Source organism: Caretta caretta, chromosome 9, assembly GCF_965140235.1.
Source record: "Caretta caretta isolate rCarCar2 chromosome 9, rCarCar1.hap1, whole genome shotgun sequence".
Classification (NCBI taxonomy): Eukaryota; Metazoa; Chordata; order Testudines; family Cheloniidae; genus Caretta; species Caretta caretta.
This window is the reverse complement of record NC_134214.1, coordinates 50226083-50242438: the sequence shown is the minus strand read 5'-3', so window position 1 is coordinate 50242438 and position 16356 is coordinate 50226083. Positions and strand designations below refer to the sequence as shown.

Sequence of the window (16356 nt, the reverse complement as noted above, 5' to 3'; positions counted from 1 at the left end):
TCTGGGCTTGAGTGTCTACATTGTATTTAAACCCTACTTTCAGACTTTTCTAACCCATGCTTAAACCTAGAGCTCAGGCATCCACGCTGCAGTGTGCAGACCTAAGTCAAAGTAACCATATCCCAGAGTCCCTAGCGCCCCCCCCCCCCCCTCCCGAAAATGTGGCCAATCTAGCTGTAGGACTGTGGTAGGACATGTTTACTGCCCAGCCCCCTCAGCACATTACCAGGAAGCAGAAGGCTCGATCTGCTCACTTTCCGCTGCAAACCCAGGAGATTTTGGTAGTGTATTTGCAGAATGATGATCTGAACCAAATGGGTTAACACTGACCTGAGGTGCTCTGATTTTCAAAAGGGGGGCTGGGGGTAGCTTCCCTTTTCAATAGAGTGGATTGCAGATTGTTGGCGGTAAGAGGGCTCAGGAAGTTTTTGCATGGAAATGTGGGCTACTTCCAGCTGACTCTTGGGATATGTGTCAAGGAGGGCTGCAGCTACACTTCCGAACAATAGGGCTTGGACCTGCAGGGTCCTGATCCTGGGTTAACACAGTTGCAGTGGAGACACAAGGGCATTAGCCTTGATACCAGGCTCTAACACAGGCTTACATTGCAGTGTAGTAACCCTAAATGTTCAACAATTAGGGGCAGAATTCCTTTTTAAACTTCAGGGTACATTCAAGATGCTAGACATTATCAGATTTTAGGCTAGTGTTTTTCCAATCTTTTCATAATCTCTACATCTTGAACTTTTCTGCAAAGAAAAGAACATACTTTCTGTTTATACCATTTAATCCCTGTTCATAGTGGGCTGCCGAACTGTGGTAGCTATATGAGAGTGTACTGGCAGAAGCCCTACTTGATTAAGAAAATACTGGCAGGGTTTGAGTAATTTGCCAACATAACCACTTTGCGTCTCTGATTAGTGTTTATGGAAGCTATATTAAAACCTATAGTTTTATAGAAACTATAAATTATAGAAAGTGTGTGAAATTTAAACTATACATCATCCTGACCTTGGGGCTTCAGAAAATTGCATATGTAAGCAACCCCCTATCAACATAGACACAAACAAGACTTAAAATCAGGTATGTCTCACTAGCATTTAATTTAATTATAAAACACAGCCACACAGGAGTAATATTACTGACTTGGGGTTTTTTTGGGGAAAATTCATACATTTCACACATTTTAAAAAATAAAAATGGAGAACACAGCCAACTAGCTACCACAAATCTGCTATTTTAGACTAGATTATAAGATTTGCTGTTTTAAGACTGTCTTATGTGAGACACTGGTGAGGTAATATTTTTTATATGGCTGTCTTCGGTTGGTGAGAGAGACAAGCTTTTGAGCTTACACAGAGCTCTTCAACCTTACAGAGCTGCTTTTTACCTGAAAGCTTGTCTCTCTCTCCAACGGAAGGTGGTCCAATAAAAGACATTACCTCACCCACCTTGTGTGTCTCTCCAATATCCTGGTACTGACATAACAACAACACTGGCTTTTGTGACATTTTTCTAGTATTTTTAAGTACTTTTTTTTGCAAGGTTAGAGAGAAGTGGCTTTTAGCTGCTTCAAGCTAGAAGTTGGGTAGTAAAGCTGGGGGCCCAGTAATTGAGTGAGATGTAATGTGCTTGTCTCCCAGTATGATAACGCCCCTGAAATGTATTCACTGACGACCTGCCCAAGATGAAGTGAGGTGATGTAAATTGTGCAAAATCCAGGATTTGAAATAAATGGCAACATTTTTCACAATGAACACTGACAACTGTTCCTTCTCTTATTTCAAGAGCTTTTATGCCACATGTTGGTTCAGTGGTGTTCTGGTCACTCTGAATATACGTTTTGGAGTTAACAGTCTTTCTGGAAAATGGATGGTTACCTGGGTCTGTGTACTTTTATTTGGTAATGTTTGAGACCTGCGAATACTGATCCTGTTCCTTTGAATGACCAAATAAGAGCTGAAGGTACTGAACCTCTTTCAGAAGAGGATTTACTCACCTTGTCTTCATAATGAAAAAGTTGTTTGGCTGCTTTTTTACCAACTTTGAAAAACACACCTTTTTCCAGTGAAGACATGGCCAGTGAAAGATAATTATAGTTGTACTGAATGTCCTCTGTCCTTTATATGAGTGACTTAACGTATCCTGCTGGTGCCTTGTTTATAGAATGCTTACACATCAACTTTAAATTTTTTACTAATAAATAAAGAACATGTCCCAGTGTTGTGAATAAGAAATTATTATAAGAAATTTTCAATAGTATTCAAACTATGAGAGGAACAGTCAACTCCATTTGGTGAAAATACTTAAGCATGGCTCATTCTAAACATTAGGACACAGTCAACTTAAATATCACATCTCTGAATTTATCTACTAATACAAAACCTGAAAGATTCAGTTTTTCTCCTGTTAAATGGAACTTTTACATAGTAGCTAAGAATAGGAAAAACACTTCGAAAAATGTGATTGTAAACTCACAAATTAACAGGAAATCAGGGTTAAGTGCATTATCTGAAACTGCTTATATTTTTAAATTAAAATTCAAGTTGATTATCCCTTTAAGATAACTGAAGCCCTATTACTTGTCATTTAATTATTATAGAAATGAATGAGAGATGTTATTTTAAAGTGTTTGTAGAAATACAAGGTTTTCTTTTAGCTGTTTTCGCTTGCCTTATGCCTTACAGCTTTCACCACATGGAGCATTCTTGAAAACAATCTACCTTCTTAGAAATAATTCTGATTTTATAACTTTTCCATATTTTTAGTAGTATCTTAATTGTTCTATTATAGTAGCATAATTTAATGGAATGCCACGAATAATAATGAAAACACAGAAGGCGCAGATTTGAGTTTCTGGTCTCTTGTATTTCCTTTTTAAGTGCATTAAGTGTATGTTTTGTCATGTGTATGCCAAAAATATGTGGCATGACTGCTACAGGAACTACGACCCTGGATCTGCTGGCTCCCATGGACTCTCAAAATCCAAAGTTGAATGAATGAAGGAAAAATGTGAATGAATATAGTATCAGATACAGGGAAAGGATGGGGGAGTTACAATCCTAAAAAAAGCCCTCTCTGCAATTCTGAAATTCAGGTTTAGAAAACTATTTAGATATAAAACATTGGATAAACAAATTTCCAATTAGAAACGTTTGCTATTTCCATAAATGGGATATGCAGTGGTATGAAACTAATACAATCCTTGACCGATTCACACTCTTGCATAGAGTTGGGGAGGGAGAACCAACTTCTCTTCTGCCACCCTTCCCCACAGCCATAGCACAAGCAGAAACTTGCCTTGCCTTTGCTGCTCCTGTGCATAGCAAGCTTCCAAGAGAAATCTTAATACAGAGAGGAGCATAAAGCAATAGAAGTAGGAAGAGAGGAAAACTCAGACTGGGAAGAGCAAAACCAAGCAAACTAGAAGCTGAAAAATGTAAGAATCAACTGTGGGAGAAACTTGCACCTAGATGAGAGGAGACTGATGAAGATGTAGTGGGGAAACAAATCAGATTCTCTGCTCCATGGGCTTCTAGTATTTGAGGCAATATATTCTGTGAAGGGAGTGCTTCCTTTCTTGCCAAGTGGAGGGGTAGTGTTGACATGCTCTACTGGAGTCATGTCCAGCTTTCCTCGGTCTTCTAAGGATTATTGCAGTAATGTGTGCCCTCTTTAGAGATGAGGAGGGAATAGGTTCTTCAAAGACTCCCAGAAAGGAACCTGGGGAGATCTTATAGAAAGTTAGACTGAAACTAGGGGTTGGGCATAGAATCATGACTTCTGTTGAAAGAATTACAGGAGAGAGAGAGCTGAATGAGAGAGAAGCCAATTGCTTTATTTAGGCTGTAGATATTAAGCAATTATCTTTTTCCTCTTTTTAGGTTTCCTTCTCCTGCAATTTTTTTTTTTTTTTTTTTTGAAGGGAATTCCACTTAGTTATGGTTACCTCTGCATTTGTATGAAACAGTGTGTTGCCAACCTTTGTAATTGTCTGGCATGTTAAATGGTTTAACATGTTCCACCTCAGATATTGTTGCAGTGGTAATATAGGTAAAGTGACCCATCTTTTTAACACATGAGTTTCTTGGATAAAATGTAATCTTAGAAATTATGCCATTTAAAATGGGTGTTGGGCGTTCATACAATAGTATTGCTCTTTGTCTGCAAGTTTGAGACCCACAAAGAACTAGAAATTTCTTTAAAAATGAGAGCTTAGTTTATGAAGAATATAGCAAAGTGTGTATGAACTACACATAGGACAATGTTCTGTGTTAACAAGTGGATTAAGGCTTTTGGACAAATGTCACTAAATGAAGCAAATGCTCAAATTCTTCCCAAGTCTAGTGGTTTTAAAACTAGGATTATAGAAGCAATGGGAATTTTTAATGCTCAGTATGTTTCTCTGCCGGGTCTAAAAGGAGTATATTTGGAAAACACTGAGTAAATTGAGTTAGGTTTAGGAAGCCTAATCTACAAGACATTTTGGCCTTTACTGGTTTTATGACTGTTGTGCATAAAGTACTTTGCAAAAGGAAATTGTGTTTGAAGTGACAACTAAGTTCCAAATTTTTTTAAATCGAATTGGTTCATAGAAACTTAAAATGAGGCAGAGTTCTGGGGTGGATTAAGAATTTTTCTTTAAATGTAGTAGTTGAGTCCAGATTAAATAATGTTCACACTAATTAGAAAAATCATATTAGCTCTCATTGCATGAAACTGTAAAAGACTACTCATAGTAAATACTGCTTAGTGTAGAAAACTTAAGGTCTGCTTTTTATTTCTTCATAGCTGGGTAGTATAGTTGATTACTTTTTCTCAAATATAAGAGGAATATCTGACTTCTAACTGCCATTGCTGCTGTTTCGAAATAAATTCTCACTTAACACTTCATGATATTTTAAACATTAATGGTAGTCAACATAAACAGTGAAACTCACAGCAGAACAAGCTTTTCTTTTGGTTGTGTGGAAGTGGTGGTTTCAACTAAAATTAAACTTCAGCTAATGACTATCCAGTACGAAAAAACCTTTGTGTATGAATTTCCAAACACTGGGAATATGAAGTTAAAAAGAAGAGAGAAAATCATTAGAATTGACAAAAGAAGAGTGTAATTTTTGGCCCAAAAATGTTAATTTAAAGAAATCTAATTTGGAAAAAGCTTGCTATTTATAGACAAGTTTCCATGAGCTTTAAAACAAAAAACTTCCCCAACCAATATTTCAAAACTAACATGCTTCTCCAGTGTTTGCAACCCAAATGTTGCAGCCTTGTGATTGTGTATGAAAGTTGAACGTGGCACTGGCTAGAAACTTTTAAATCATAAAATGTAAGTAACTAGGGTATATTCATTATCCATATCAAGAAAAATACAAGTAGTAAACAATGGTATAAATAGTACATTAGATTTTGAGAACCAGAATTAATGTTGATATGCACAATTGCATCTTCAGTTTGTGTGCAGAATTACCATGGTTGCATATGGAAATACAAAACCTGCATGTGCAGTGAGTTTGCAGGCAAACTAAACATGCACATACCTAGCTTTTAAAATCACACTTTCAAAATTGTTATAATGTGTATTAGTGACATAAAGGAACATTGTAAGGTTAAGTCATTTAATATACAACTGAATTGTACTTTTGAATTAAAAAAGATTATCGGTTTGCTCAGTTTAACTAAATTCAAGTGCAGTGGTGACCTTTTGACACTTAAACATTTTCTTGTTGATTAAGATTTAAATATGTGGCTAAAGAAGTGTGAAATATAGTAGCCGTTGAAATTTTTCATGTCAAAATGACCGGTAAATCTTCAATCCATTGCACACTTAATTTTAAATTAGGCATAAATAGAGAATGCACAATTACCCAATACTAGACTGATTTGACATCCATGTAAAAAGTAATAGAAAAATTGGTAGGTCCAAGTCTTGAACTGCATATATAATAAAAAAGTCCAAAAACCATAGCATTTTTTTCTAGTTTCAGTTTTGGCACTAGATTTTATCCTGGAGTTTTAAAATATTCTTCATCCTGTTCTTTTTCTATTAAGGTTAATGTTGAAGAAGGAAAATGCGGAAGTCGTCATTTGACAAGTTTTATAAATGAGAATTATTTGAAGCTCAGGAATAAGTGAAGCTGAAATTTGAAAAAAAAAAAGAAAGTGAATGCATGCTAATTATCAGACCAGAAGTCCCACTTATAGAATATTGAGCAATTTGTGTGAAGTGGGGAAGATGAAAGAAGTCAGAATTTGAAACGGAAGAATGAAGAAAAGGAATAAAAATGAAGTTAAGATAAGAAGTAATCTGGAATCTGAAAGCACTACGCTAAGTAATTACTAGTCTGTTTATGTGTCCCTGTATATTTTGCTAAACATGCATGCATTATCTGTTTAATAGAGAAAGCATATGCAGGGTAAAGAAGTGCCTACCAGGGAAAAAAACTTCTTAAAATCTAGGCAGTTCTAATTTCAACTGCCCGGACACATAGTTGAGATGCAAATTTTACCATTTTTTTCACTGGAGCTTGTTTACAGAGTTTAGATCACCCAGAAATTGTGTACAAATTAGACTTTCAATATCTGCATGCAGGAATCCCGTTCTGCTTCCAGAAGCGGAAGTGCTCATGGGTCCGGCAAGTCTGCAAGGCACACTCCTGCAAGATCTCGATCCAAGGAGGACTCAAGACGATCCAGGTCAAAATCTAGATCCAGGTCTGAATCTAGGTGAGTTTACCTACAACACAGAAGTGTGTCTGAATTTGTTTTGACAGTGGTGGGGTGGAAACTAATCAAGCTATGCCTGAATCTGGTACCAAAGGTTTAAAACAGACCTACGGAAGATTTGAATAAAAACAATCTTGTGCCATTTCAGTTGCTGTATGACACATAAAAATACGTGAGATGTGAAGACTCTTGCTTTTCTTTCAACCTCAGGTATATCAAGTTAGGTCTTCCTTATTTCCTTCCCCCTCTGGAAGTACTCCTGCAGTCTTCACATGTATGGGCTCACCTCTTCATTTAAGGCAGTGGCTCTCAAACTTTTTTACTGTTGACCCCTTTCACATAGCAAGCCTCTGAGTATGACCCCCCGCCCCCTATAAATGAAGAACTTTTTTTATATATATATTTAACACCATTATAAATGCTGGGGGCAAAGCAGGGTTTGGGATGGAGGTTGGCAGCTCGTGACACCTCCTCCCCCCACGTAATAACCTTGTGACCCACTGAGGGGTCCCAACCCCCAGTTTGAGAACCCCTGATTTAGGGGGGGGGTGTGTGTTATCAGTTTAATAAAATGTTTCCTGTCTCTCAGTGGCATAATATTTGATAGTTAAATGTCTACAAACTGCTAAATTGTCTGACTAAAACTCCTTCCCCTCTCTTGACTCTTGTGATGTCATTGCACTAGTTCATAAGTCACCATAGCATCTTCCATGGCATATGGCCTGAATTCAAGATTTAAATACAAAAGCAGAGAAGGGAGGGGGAGGTAGGTTTTACAAACTACACACCTTTCAGACTGTCTTAATAGATTAAGTTTTTTTAAAAAAGCACAATTCCCAATTTTTTCTTTGTTTAATGTACATAAAGATGGCTTATTGTACGGTGTTCTATTGTTCTGATCTACATATTCAGTGCTGACAAATTAAAAGAAATAATTTGAACTACTCATACATGACAGGTTTCAGAGTAGCAGCTGTGTTAGTCTGTATTCGCAAAAAGAAAAGGAGTACTAGTGGCATCCACTGAATGCATCCGATGAAGTGAGCTGTAGCTCACGAAAGCTTATGTTCAAATAAATTGGGTAGTCTCTAAGGTGCCACTAGTACTCCTTTTCTTTTTACTCATACATGTTGCTAGGTTCTAAATTTAATTGTAAACACTCAGGGGAGAGACGTAGGTGTCACTGAGCAGAGGTGGCTTTCATTGAGCTGTTCACACTGACTTTTTTTGACTGTATAAAAGCGCAAAGTGTTAGGCTGTATAAAGAATTAATAGAAAAAATACTGAAAACATGCCATTATGTACATCAGTGGTACACCTTTTTCTTAAATACTGTTCTGGTGACCCTGCCACAAAAAAAAAGTTCGGAGAGAGCAACAAAATGCTTAAGAGTGTGAAGGGGCTTCTGTATGAAGTTATTTGGACTCTTCTGAGAAGAAATGAATAAGGGGATATGATAAATGTGTACAAAATAATGAATGGTAAATCCTGCACTCAGTTTACACTTGACTGTAATAAAAGAACAAGGGGGTATCAAGTGAAACTGAAAAGCAAAATGAAAACTCCTGTTTACACAGTTCATAATTAACCTGTGGAACTCATTGCTGTGAGAGATCTGAGGACACCAAGAGCGTTCAGAAAAGGCTTAGATGTTCTAATGGATAAGAACATCAGTTAATGTACAATAAAATACAAATTAACAAGTAGCCAGATGTTGAAAGGAATTAATATAACTTTGGGGACTTACTGAGGTTTTATAGTTGATACTGCAACTTTAATGTTGCCACAGTATTAGCTTTTAATCTCTTGGCTTTTAAACTCTTGGCTTTTAAAGAAAATAAGAAGTCAATAACTATTGAGCTTGGGAAGATCACAAGCATTATAATAGAATTTATAATTTCCTCGGCCTACTAGCTTTACAGGATGTCCACTCTCATTGGAAGCTTTTGACCACTGTGTTTCATGAACCTGGAACAGAGACACTGTAATAAACTTTAAATGCCTTGAACTGGAAATAGTCAGTTTGCAGAGTTTACAAAGTCCACTGGCTTAACCATCTAACTTGAGTAGAATTACAGCCTTGTGTTAAGGTGTACTTAAGAGCCAAGGTACCTACATTCCATTTCCAGTTTTTTCAGATTTTGAACATGGTCAAGGGCAAGTCGTTTTAAAAGTGGTTCTGCTCAGAAATGAAACAGCCCTACAAACTTAGCTTTAGTTCTGAGAGCTAGACTGGGTTCTTTCTGACACACCAGTAGAAGAGAGAGACAAATCTGATGATGCACAAAATGATAATTGTGCATTTGTCTTTGGTGCTCTTTGACACCTGTATGAGCAAAATGCCTTCAGCTGGCTTGTATAAGCATATGATTGATGCTAGGGCCTTGTCTACATAAAATTAGGTTGATTAAGTTACGTTGCTATGGGTTGTGAAATTTCATGCCCTGAGCATTGTGGTTAGGTTAACCCAACCCCAGTAGAGTCAATCTGACAGGGTGTAACCGTATCTACATCAGTAGTTCTCAACTTGGGTACACATATACCTAGGCATACACAGAGGTCTTCCAGGGGTTACATTTGCTCATCTAGATATTTGCCTAGTGTTACAACAGGCTACATAAAAAGCATGAGCAGAATCTAAAAATTAATATTTCATCAGTGAAATTGAGAGTACACAAGACAAATCAGTGCTGAAAGGGGTGCAGTAGTCTGGAAAGTTTGAGAGCTACATCAACAGAAGAACTTGTGGCTGTGCTGCTGCAGTGTAGACATCCCATTAATAAACAGTTCTGAGCACAGGATTTTTGGTTTTCTTGGCATTGTAGTATGAGCAGAATAAAAGCAAGGTGGGTATACATAAGGAACACATCTATTATAAGACAGGAGTTTTTCAGATCAGTGGTCCATCTTGTCCAGTGATGTACAGCTAGCTCATTCTTTGAAGAGGGCTAACTCCATTGTTAATTATGGTCTGTGGGCTGGCGCATATGTTTAGGGCTAAATACTCTCAACCTGAGAACTTCCAAAGGTCAGGGTGGAATATGGCATTCACGTAGCAACAAGACATCTGGTTACTAGCCCTTATTTGTTCAGTACCTTATTCTAACATTCAGTGAAAAAGCATGTAAATTTGACCACCATTATTTCTGCCCTTTGTTGCTTTCTCTAGTCTCCATTGTTTCTTGCCCTCTTCTGTTTCCCATCTTCTTTCCTCTGGATTTCTGTCTTTGCAGCAACTTCTGATACTCACCCCCATGTAGGATTCACTGCCTACCCTCTTTCCAGCTTCATTGACTAAATTGTGATCATATTTATTGACATTAATGTGGTGATTAGCTCTTGAGTTAGCATCCCAATGAGACTAATTTAAAAATTGCTTAGAATTTAATTTGCAGAGTGAATGTCATGTGCGTGGGTGGTTGCGCAATCCTGATCTAGTCTGATATCCTGTCACAGATGGGACACTGCTAGATGCTTCAGAAGAGGATGCAAAAGAACCTGTTCTTAAGGAAATTTCTTTCTAACCTGACAATCTGTGGTTGGATTATGCCCTGAAGGATGATTTTTTTCCCCCTAGGTGACTGTAGCATATTCCCATTTGTAAGATTCTCCACATGTGGTTCAGCTTTGGCAGACTTATAGAAAAGCTGTGCTTTCTGCGACCATCTGAGCACTCCCTACCAGTACTGAGTGTTCAGAGTAAAAGTTATGAAGTTGTGTGCTTCCCATCTACCTTGGCTTTTTTCCTCCTGTGGCAAGCTGCAGGTGGAGGGAACCTTTTTTTCCATTCCAGACCTTTTTTCTTTGATTCCTTAAGAATTTTTTGTGGATGAGACTTTAAATTATTTCAGTGATTTCTGTGGCCTTGTGTGGCTAGATTGCCATACTGGCTCTGAGAAAGTGAACAGAATGCTGGGAATAATTGAGAGGGATAGATAATAGGACAGAAAATATCATGTTGCCTCTATAAATCCATGGTACACCCACATCTTGATTAGTGTGTGCAGATATGGTCGCCCCATCTCAAAAAAAGGTATATTACAATTGGAAAAGGTTCAGAAAAGGGCAACAAAAATGATCAGGGGTATGGAGCGGCTTCCTTAAGAGGAGAGATTAATAAGACTGGGACTATTCAGCTTAGAAAAGAGACGCCTTAGAGGATTTATGATTGAAGTCTATAAAATCGTGACTGGTGTAGAGAAAGTAGATAACAAAGTATTTACTGCTTCTCATAACACAAGAACTAGGGGTCACCAAATGAAATTAATAGGCAGCAGGTTTAAAACCAATAAAAGGAAGTATTTCTTCACACAACGCACAGTCAACCCATGGAACTCCTTGCCACAGGATGTTGTGAAGGCCAAGACCATAACAGGGTTCAAAAAAGAACTAAATAAATTCATGGAGGGTAGGTCCGTCAATGGCTATTAGCCAGGATGGGCAGGAATGGTGTCCCTAGCTTCTGTTTGCCAGAAGTGGGAATGAGTGACAGGGAACGGATGACTTGATGATTACCTGTTCTGTTCATTCCCTCTGGGGCACCAGGCATAGGCCACTGTCAGAAGGACAGGATACTGAGCTAGATGGACCTTTGGTTTGACCCAGTTGGGCCATTCTTATGTAAATCCACAGCAGCACAGCACAGGAGTGCAGCACAGGAGCAGATCGAAGGCACATCTCTAGCTTTTCCAGTGAATGTTGATCCGTGTTACTTCTGGCTCTCCCTTTCACAGTGCTGGTCGCTTTGTATTGATACCCCTTCTACAATCTGTACAGTGACTATTGCTATCTGTAGAGATCCATTGGGATCCCTACTTTGCATCTGGAGAATTTACCATTCTCCTGATACATAATCATGGTTCTAGAGGGCTCTCGGTCAGCCTGGGGTTCATATAGTATGGATATGAAGGCTTTTTCTGGGTTATTTGGGCTTTGGCTTTTGGGAAGATTCCACTTGGGGCTCCAGTTAGACTCCAGTTGGGCCTTCTTCTCCAGGGCAGTGCAGGTTTGGTGGGGAAACATTGGTGTAGATGCCCTCTTCCTGTCCCCTTTACCTCCATGTTGTCAAGGATCTCTGTCAACTTTCTGGAGGCCAGAAGATCCTAAGAACTTGCTTTTTTTGTTCATCCTGTGAGAGGTAAAAGTACATTAAAATGCAGTCTCTGTCCCTAACTGACATCATGATGACTTGTCATATTCAAATGGAGAGGAAGCAGAAAGTGATTCCAAGTCATGATGAAACTTAAGTCTTCAGATTCCACAGTCATGTCTACATCTTTGTCACTTCCTAATGACTACAGACAGTTTTGAGACTTGTTGATACTGGTAGTGGCGTCATCAGACTTGGAGGTCACGATAATCCAAGAGAAGACTCATCACCTTTTTTTGTCATTGCATTGAAAGATGGCTCTGCTTGACAATGGCAGCTTGTTGAACCTTGCTTGAGATCGGACAACCCCAGCATCTGCACCTGTTGTCACCAAAAAGGCAGATTATTTGCACTAGGTCCTGCAACAGGGATTCCACTATGCCTTTCCACACCCGATTCCTGGTTGTCTCAGCAGATATCAGTAACATTAGGGGCTCAAGGGTTTTCCAGGGTGGACTTGCTTTAAATCATGATTTCAGTCAGTAGTCAGGAAGACTCCATTTAATCATGGATTTCTATATAAGAGTGCATTCTTGTTGGTTGTTATAACCTTAATACATATTCTTCACAACTCAGATGTAGGCTTCATTTTTAGAAGGTACACACTATACATTTTTTAAAGTGATATATTTTCAGATTAGTTTTACAGCTATACCAGAAAATGAATGATGGGTTATTTCATTTACCAAAGGTAATTGAAGCAGATATTTAACTAAAATAGTTAATTGAAATATTTTTTAAAAAACAAAAATTAAATAGACTGTCAGCCAGGTCAACATGAGAAACTAAAAATATTGGCTTCTGCTGTTAACTCAGTCGTCTTCACCTTCATTTTTCTATTTGTTCATAATCTGGAAAACAAAAACAAGCTTTCCTGCTTTTTTCAGGTCCCAAATGATTTCTCAATTTGGAATGAATTAGTCCAAAGGAAGAAAATACTCTTTCCACTCCAGTGGAAGGAAGCTACCGCTCTTAAGTGAGATTATCACTGAATCCAAGTGGTTAAGTGACTTCCTACCAGTTCACTGGTGTGACTTTCTTTAAAACATAATCATCAAACATATATTTCTTAAATGGTTCACCCTTAGCTCTGACGTTTATTAAAGTTGGCATTATGGAGGGATGATTGGTGGATGTCCATGTCAGCTCCTTGTCCATGTTAACTCCTCCTCTTCAGCAGTTAAGGTTTGACCCTGGTACTAAGTATTGAGAATATCTGCAAGAAAATAAGCTGAAGATAGTGCTTGTCCCATTCGTTTTTTTAATGCTCGTAATTTAACTCTGTCATTGCATATTTCTCTTTTTAAGATCTCACTTAGTTCCTTCCAAATTTCAACAGCATCAGCAATAAAACAGGTATTTCCCTGCATTTTGTTCAAGGCTACAGAAATAGGCTTCAGGGTACTCAGCATGTGTTCAACATTTCTCTTAAGCCCAATGTTGAGAACTTCAGCTGTGACAGTGCCAGCTATTTTTTCACGATTTTGGTCATAAACTGTCATCAGATTAGGCCAGTTCTTGATGTAGTGCTCAAATCAGTCCACTGCTGAGTTCCGTCGCACGTCTTGTGGGAGAGTTAGCCTGGTTCCTCCCACTTTTTTCAGAGCTGCTGCTGTAAAGTGGTTGATATGGAAGTATTTTGCAATTTCAACAACATTCGCCTTTATTTCTGGAACACTTAAGTCTTTGGCTAGGAAGTGCATCAAATGAGCACTGCAACCATGTGTCGTTAGCTTGGGACTCTCTTCGCGCTCTCCTAAATTTCTTCTCATCTTGGATATATTTGCAGCAATTGTCTGTGACCAAGCTGCATGCTAGACACTTAAATTTTTTCAGTTTTTTAATAGCTTTGACTGCTACTTCTTGTAAGTATTCTGCTGTGTGCGCATTTCCTGATGTATCAATTGTTTCTGTAAGGAAGACGGTCCCTTTTTCTGTTGTCACACAAGCACATACAACAGAATCGTGGACGTTGCTCCACCCATCAAGACTCAGGTTGACAGTTTTACCCTCTAGAACTTTTGCACACTGCTCAATTTCTTTTTCACACACATTATCCAGCAATTTGCTTGCAACATCTGCTTTGTTGGGTGGACTGTATCCTGGTCTTAATGCTGAACCATGTTAATGAAGTGTGGGTTCTCAGTCCTATGCAACAAACTGTCCTTTCCATAAACAAACCGGGCAATGTTTTCATCAATTACCACTTTTTGTAATCTGCTGGTTATTATCACAAACTTATCTATGGTTGTTTCTGGATGACAGATTTTTTTTCTTTTTGCCACAGGTGATATACTGTGGTTATGTGACATACATGATGTGACTGAAACACTATCATTGGCAGATAATTCTGAAACTGTAGAAAATGATGGTGATGGTGAAGGTGGATAGTCTTCAGAATCCTGTATGTTGAGGATGAAATTCTCCTAAACAAAATAAGTCAATGCAGTTATTTAATTACCACCATACTGCTCATTTAGTATTACTCATTGCATTCACTGACACTCAGTACTACTTTAAAGGTGAAATTGTAAAAGGAAGATCTACTTATTTTAGCTATTTTTTTATCACAACTGCATCTACAATGATAGTACCATAGAATAACAACTATATTTTTTGATCAAACATGAGAATTCAAGACTAGTCCAGAAGGAAGATAGGCAGTGCTTAAGAAAGAAATATGAAATAAAAAAGTTCACCAACCTGAAGATCCTGCGTGTTCAGCCATGTTCCTTTCATCATCTTCAACGCAGCTTCCTTCTGAGAAGGAACACTTCTCGTGATGTTTCATTCGGGCAATAAGGCCTTGCATTTCTTTGTTGCACTTTGCATTTTGTACGCATGCCCATCTTACCCACAGATAGAGGAACTTCATTAAAATATTCCCAAACTGGGTCTTTCTTATGGCCTGCTACCATTATAAGTTTTCCCTTCTAGTGAGAGAATGGTATGGTAGATCTCAAATCAATGAAGGCTACACTGAGAGAGACCTCAAGGCTTCTGGAATATGCTGCTCAAACAGTTTCACTGTGGTTTCTGTTGCCTGTCCTTCCCTTCTCACATTTATCTCCAGACCATTTTTCCTTGTCTAGATCTATTCTGCCTCCAACAGTCTTCTATTCATTGAACTTTTTGAAACTTTGCACTTTTAGAGAGAGATAAGGGATTGACTCTGTGTACACAAATTTGCCAAGGGACAATAGGGTTGAGGTTTTCTCACCTCTGTATATTTTAAAACATTTTTGCTGTTAACAAGCATGTTACCTCTGGACACACAAATCCACAGTTTGAGAACTGTAAAACTAAGCATTTCTGATGGTATCTTCTAGACTGAGCACTGAGTCCCATTGGGTAGATAGAAAGATTAACCTCAATCTATACAGAAGCCCCTGGAACCCCATAAAATTGGGTCCATAATCCATGAACTATTGGAACTCCTTTACAAACCTTTTCTTAAACATTACATGAATATATACTCATACTATAGAATTAGAATTTATAATCCCTATTTCATGATGAGATTTCATTATAGCTCAGATATCTTTCTTTAGGTAGGTTTTTCCTCAAAAAGCGTTTTATCAAAAAATCCAATTTTAAATAAAAAAAATCGATTTGATTTTTTTAATTTTAAATAAACATTGATTTTTATCAACCCTTTTTGACAGATGCCAGGAAGATTGACTTGGCATTCTCTATGTCACCAGTGATTAAGGTATTTTGATATCAATTGCAGGTTTGGGGTCAGGTATTTCCTTTTCTTGACCCATCTTCTCAGTGCCCATTAAGTCTGTAACTGATGGGTCACTCTGTTCCAGGGCATGCCCTCCATGCTTTCTGGATACCATCAGATTAGTCAGAACTGTGACATCGGGCATTATCAACTGAGCTTAGATCAAGTTATCTTGCTTGGTGGTTTAGTCACAAGCCAAAGTAGGAAACCTTCCTTTTCTTAATGGCAAGCTTAGAATAGAAAGAAAACTCAAAAGAAGGACTACATCTGCAGCACCATCTAAGGGGTTGGTACAACTTGAACAAAGTTAGCTTCCCCTTCTTCCCCGTCCCTCCCCACCCCTTGTCTCTTAGATTCTAGAAGTAATACCCTTCATCTATCTCCATTACCCCTTCCACAGAAGTCTCTGCAGCTGAAGAGTATAAAGTCACTTGAAACATAGGTGAAGTGTGGCGCATTTTCTTCAACATCGATCCAGTTTCAAATTTGACAGGTTGCCCAGAAGTCTAGACCCATTTTGCATTTCCTTTAGTCCCTTCTTGTCCTCTGTCCTTTTGGAGATTGAGTCATAAAAGGGAATATGCAGAGACTACTTTGAAGAGAGGTTGACCATCAACTTGTATTCTTCAAGGGCTTTTCTCAACTACAAATTTCTTTAACATCGCTGTTGAGGGGTCAAGTAAGGTAATATGCTGACCACTGTTAGTCACTGTAGACATGGACAGGTTGTGGTCAGCACTATATTAAGCTA

General features: G+C 38.2%; 1 protein-coding gene across 1 annotated transcript in view; it reads left to right on the top strand.

The window, feature by feature from the left end:
• The window catches only part of TRA2B (transformer 2 beta homolog), a 32045-nt gene that overhangs the window by 2497 nt on the left and 13192 nt on the right, over window positions 1–16356 (top strand). Inside the window, exon 2 of the mRNA XM_048863184.2 lies at window positions 6593–6726. Coding sequence (XP_048719141.1) covers window positions 6593–6726 — 134 coding nt within the window. The remainder of the gene's footprint in view (window positions 1–6592; window positions 6727–16356) is intronic.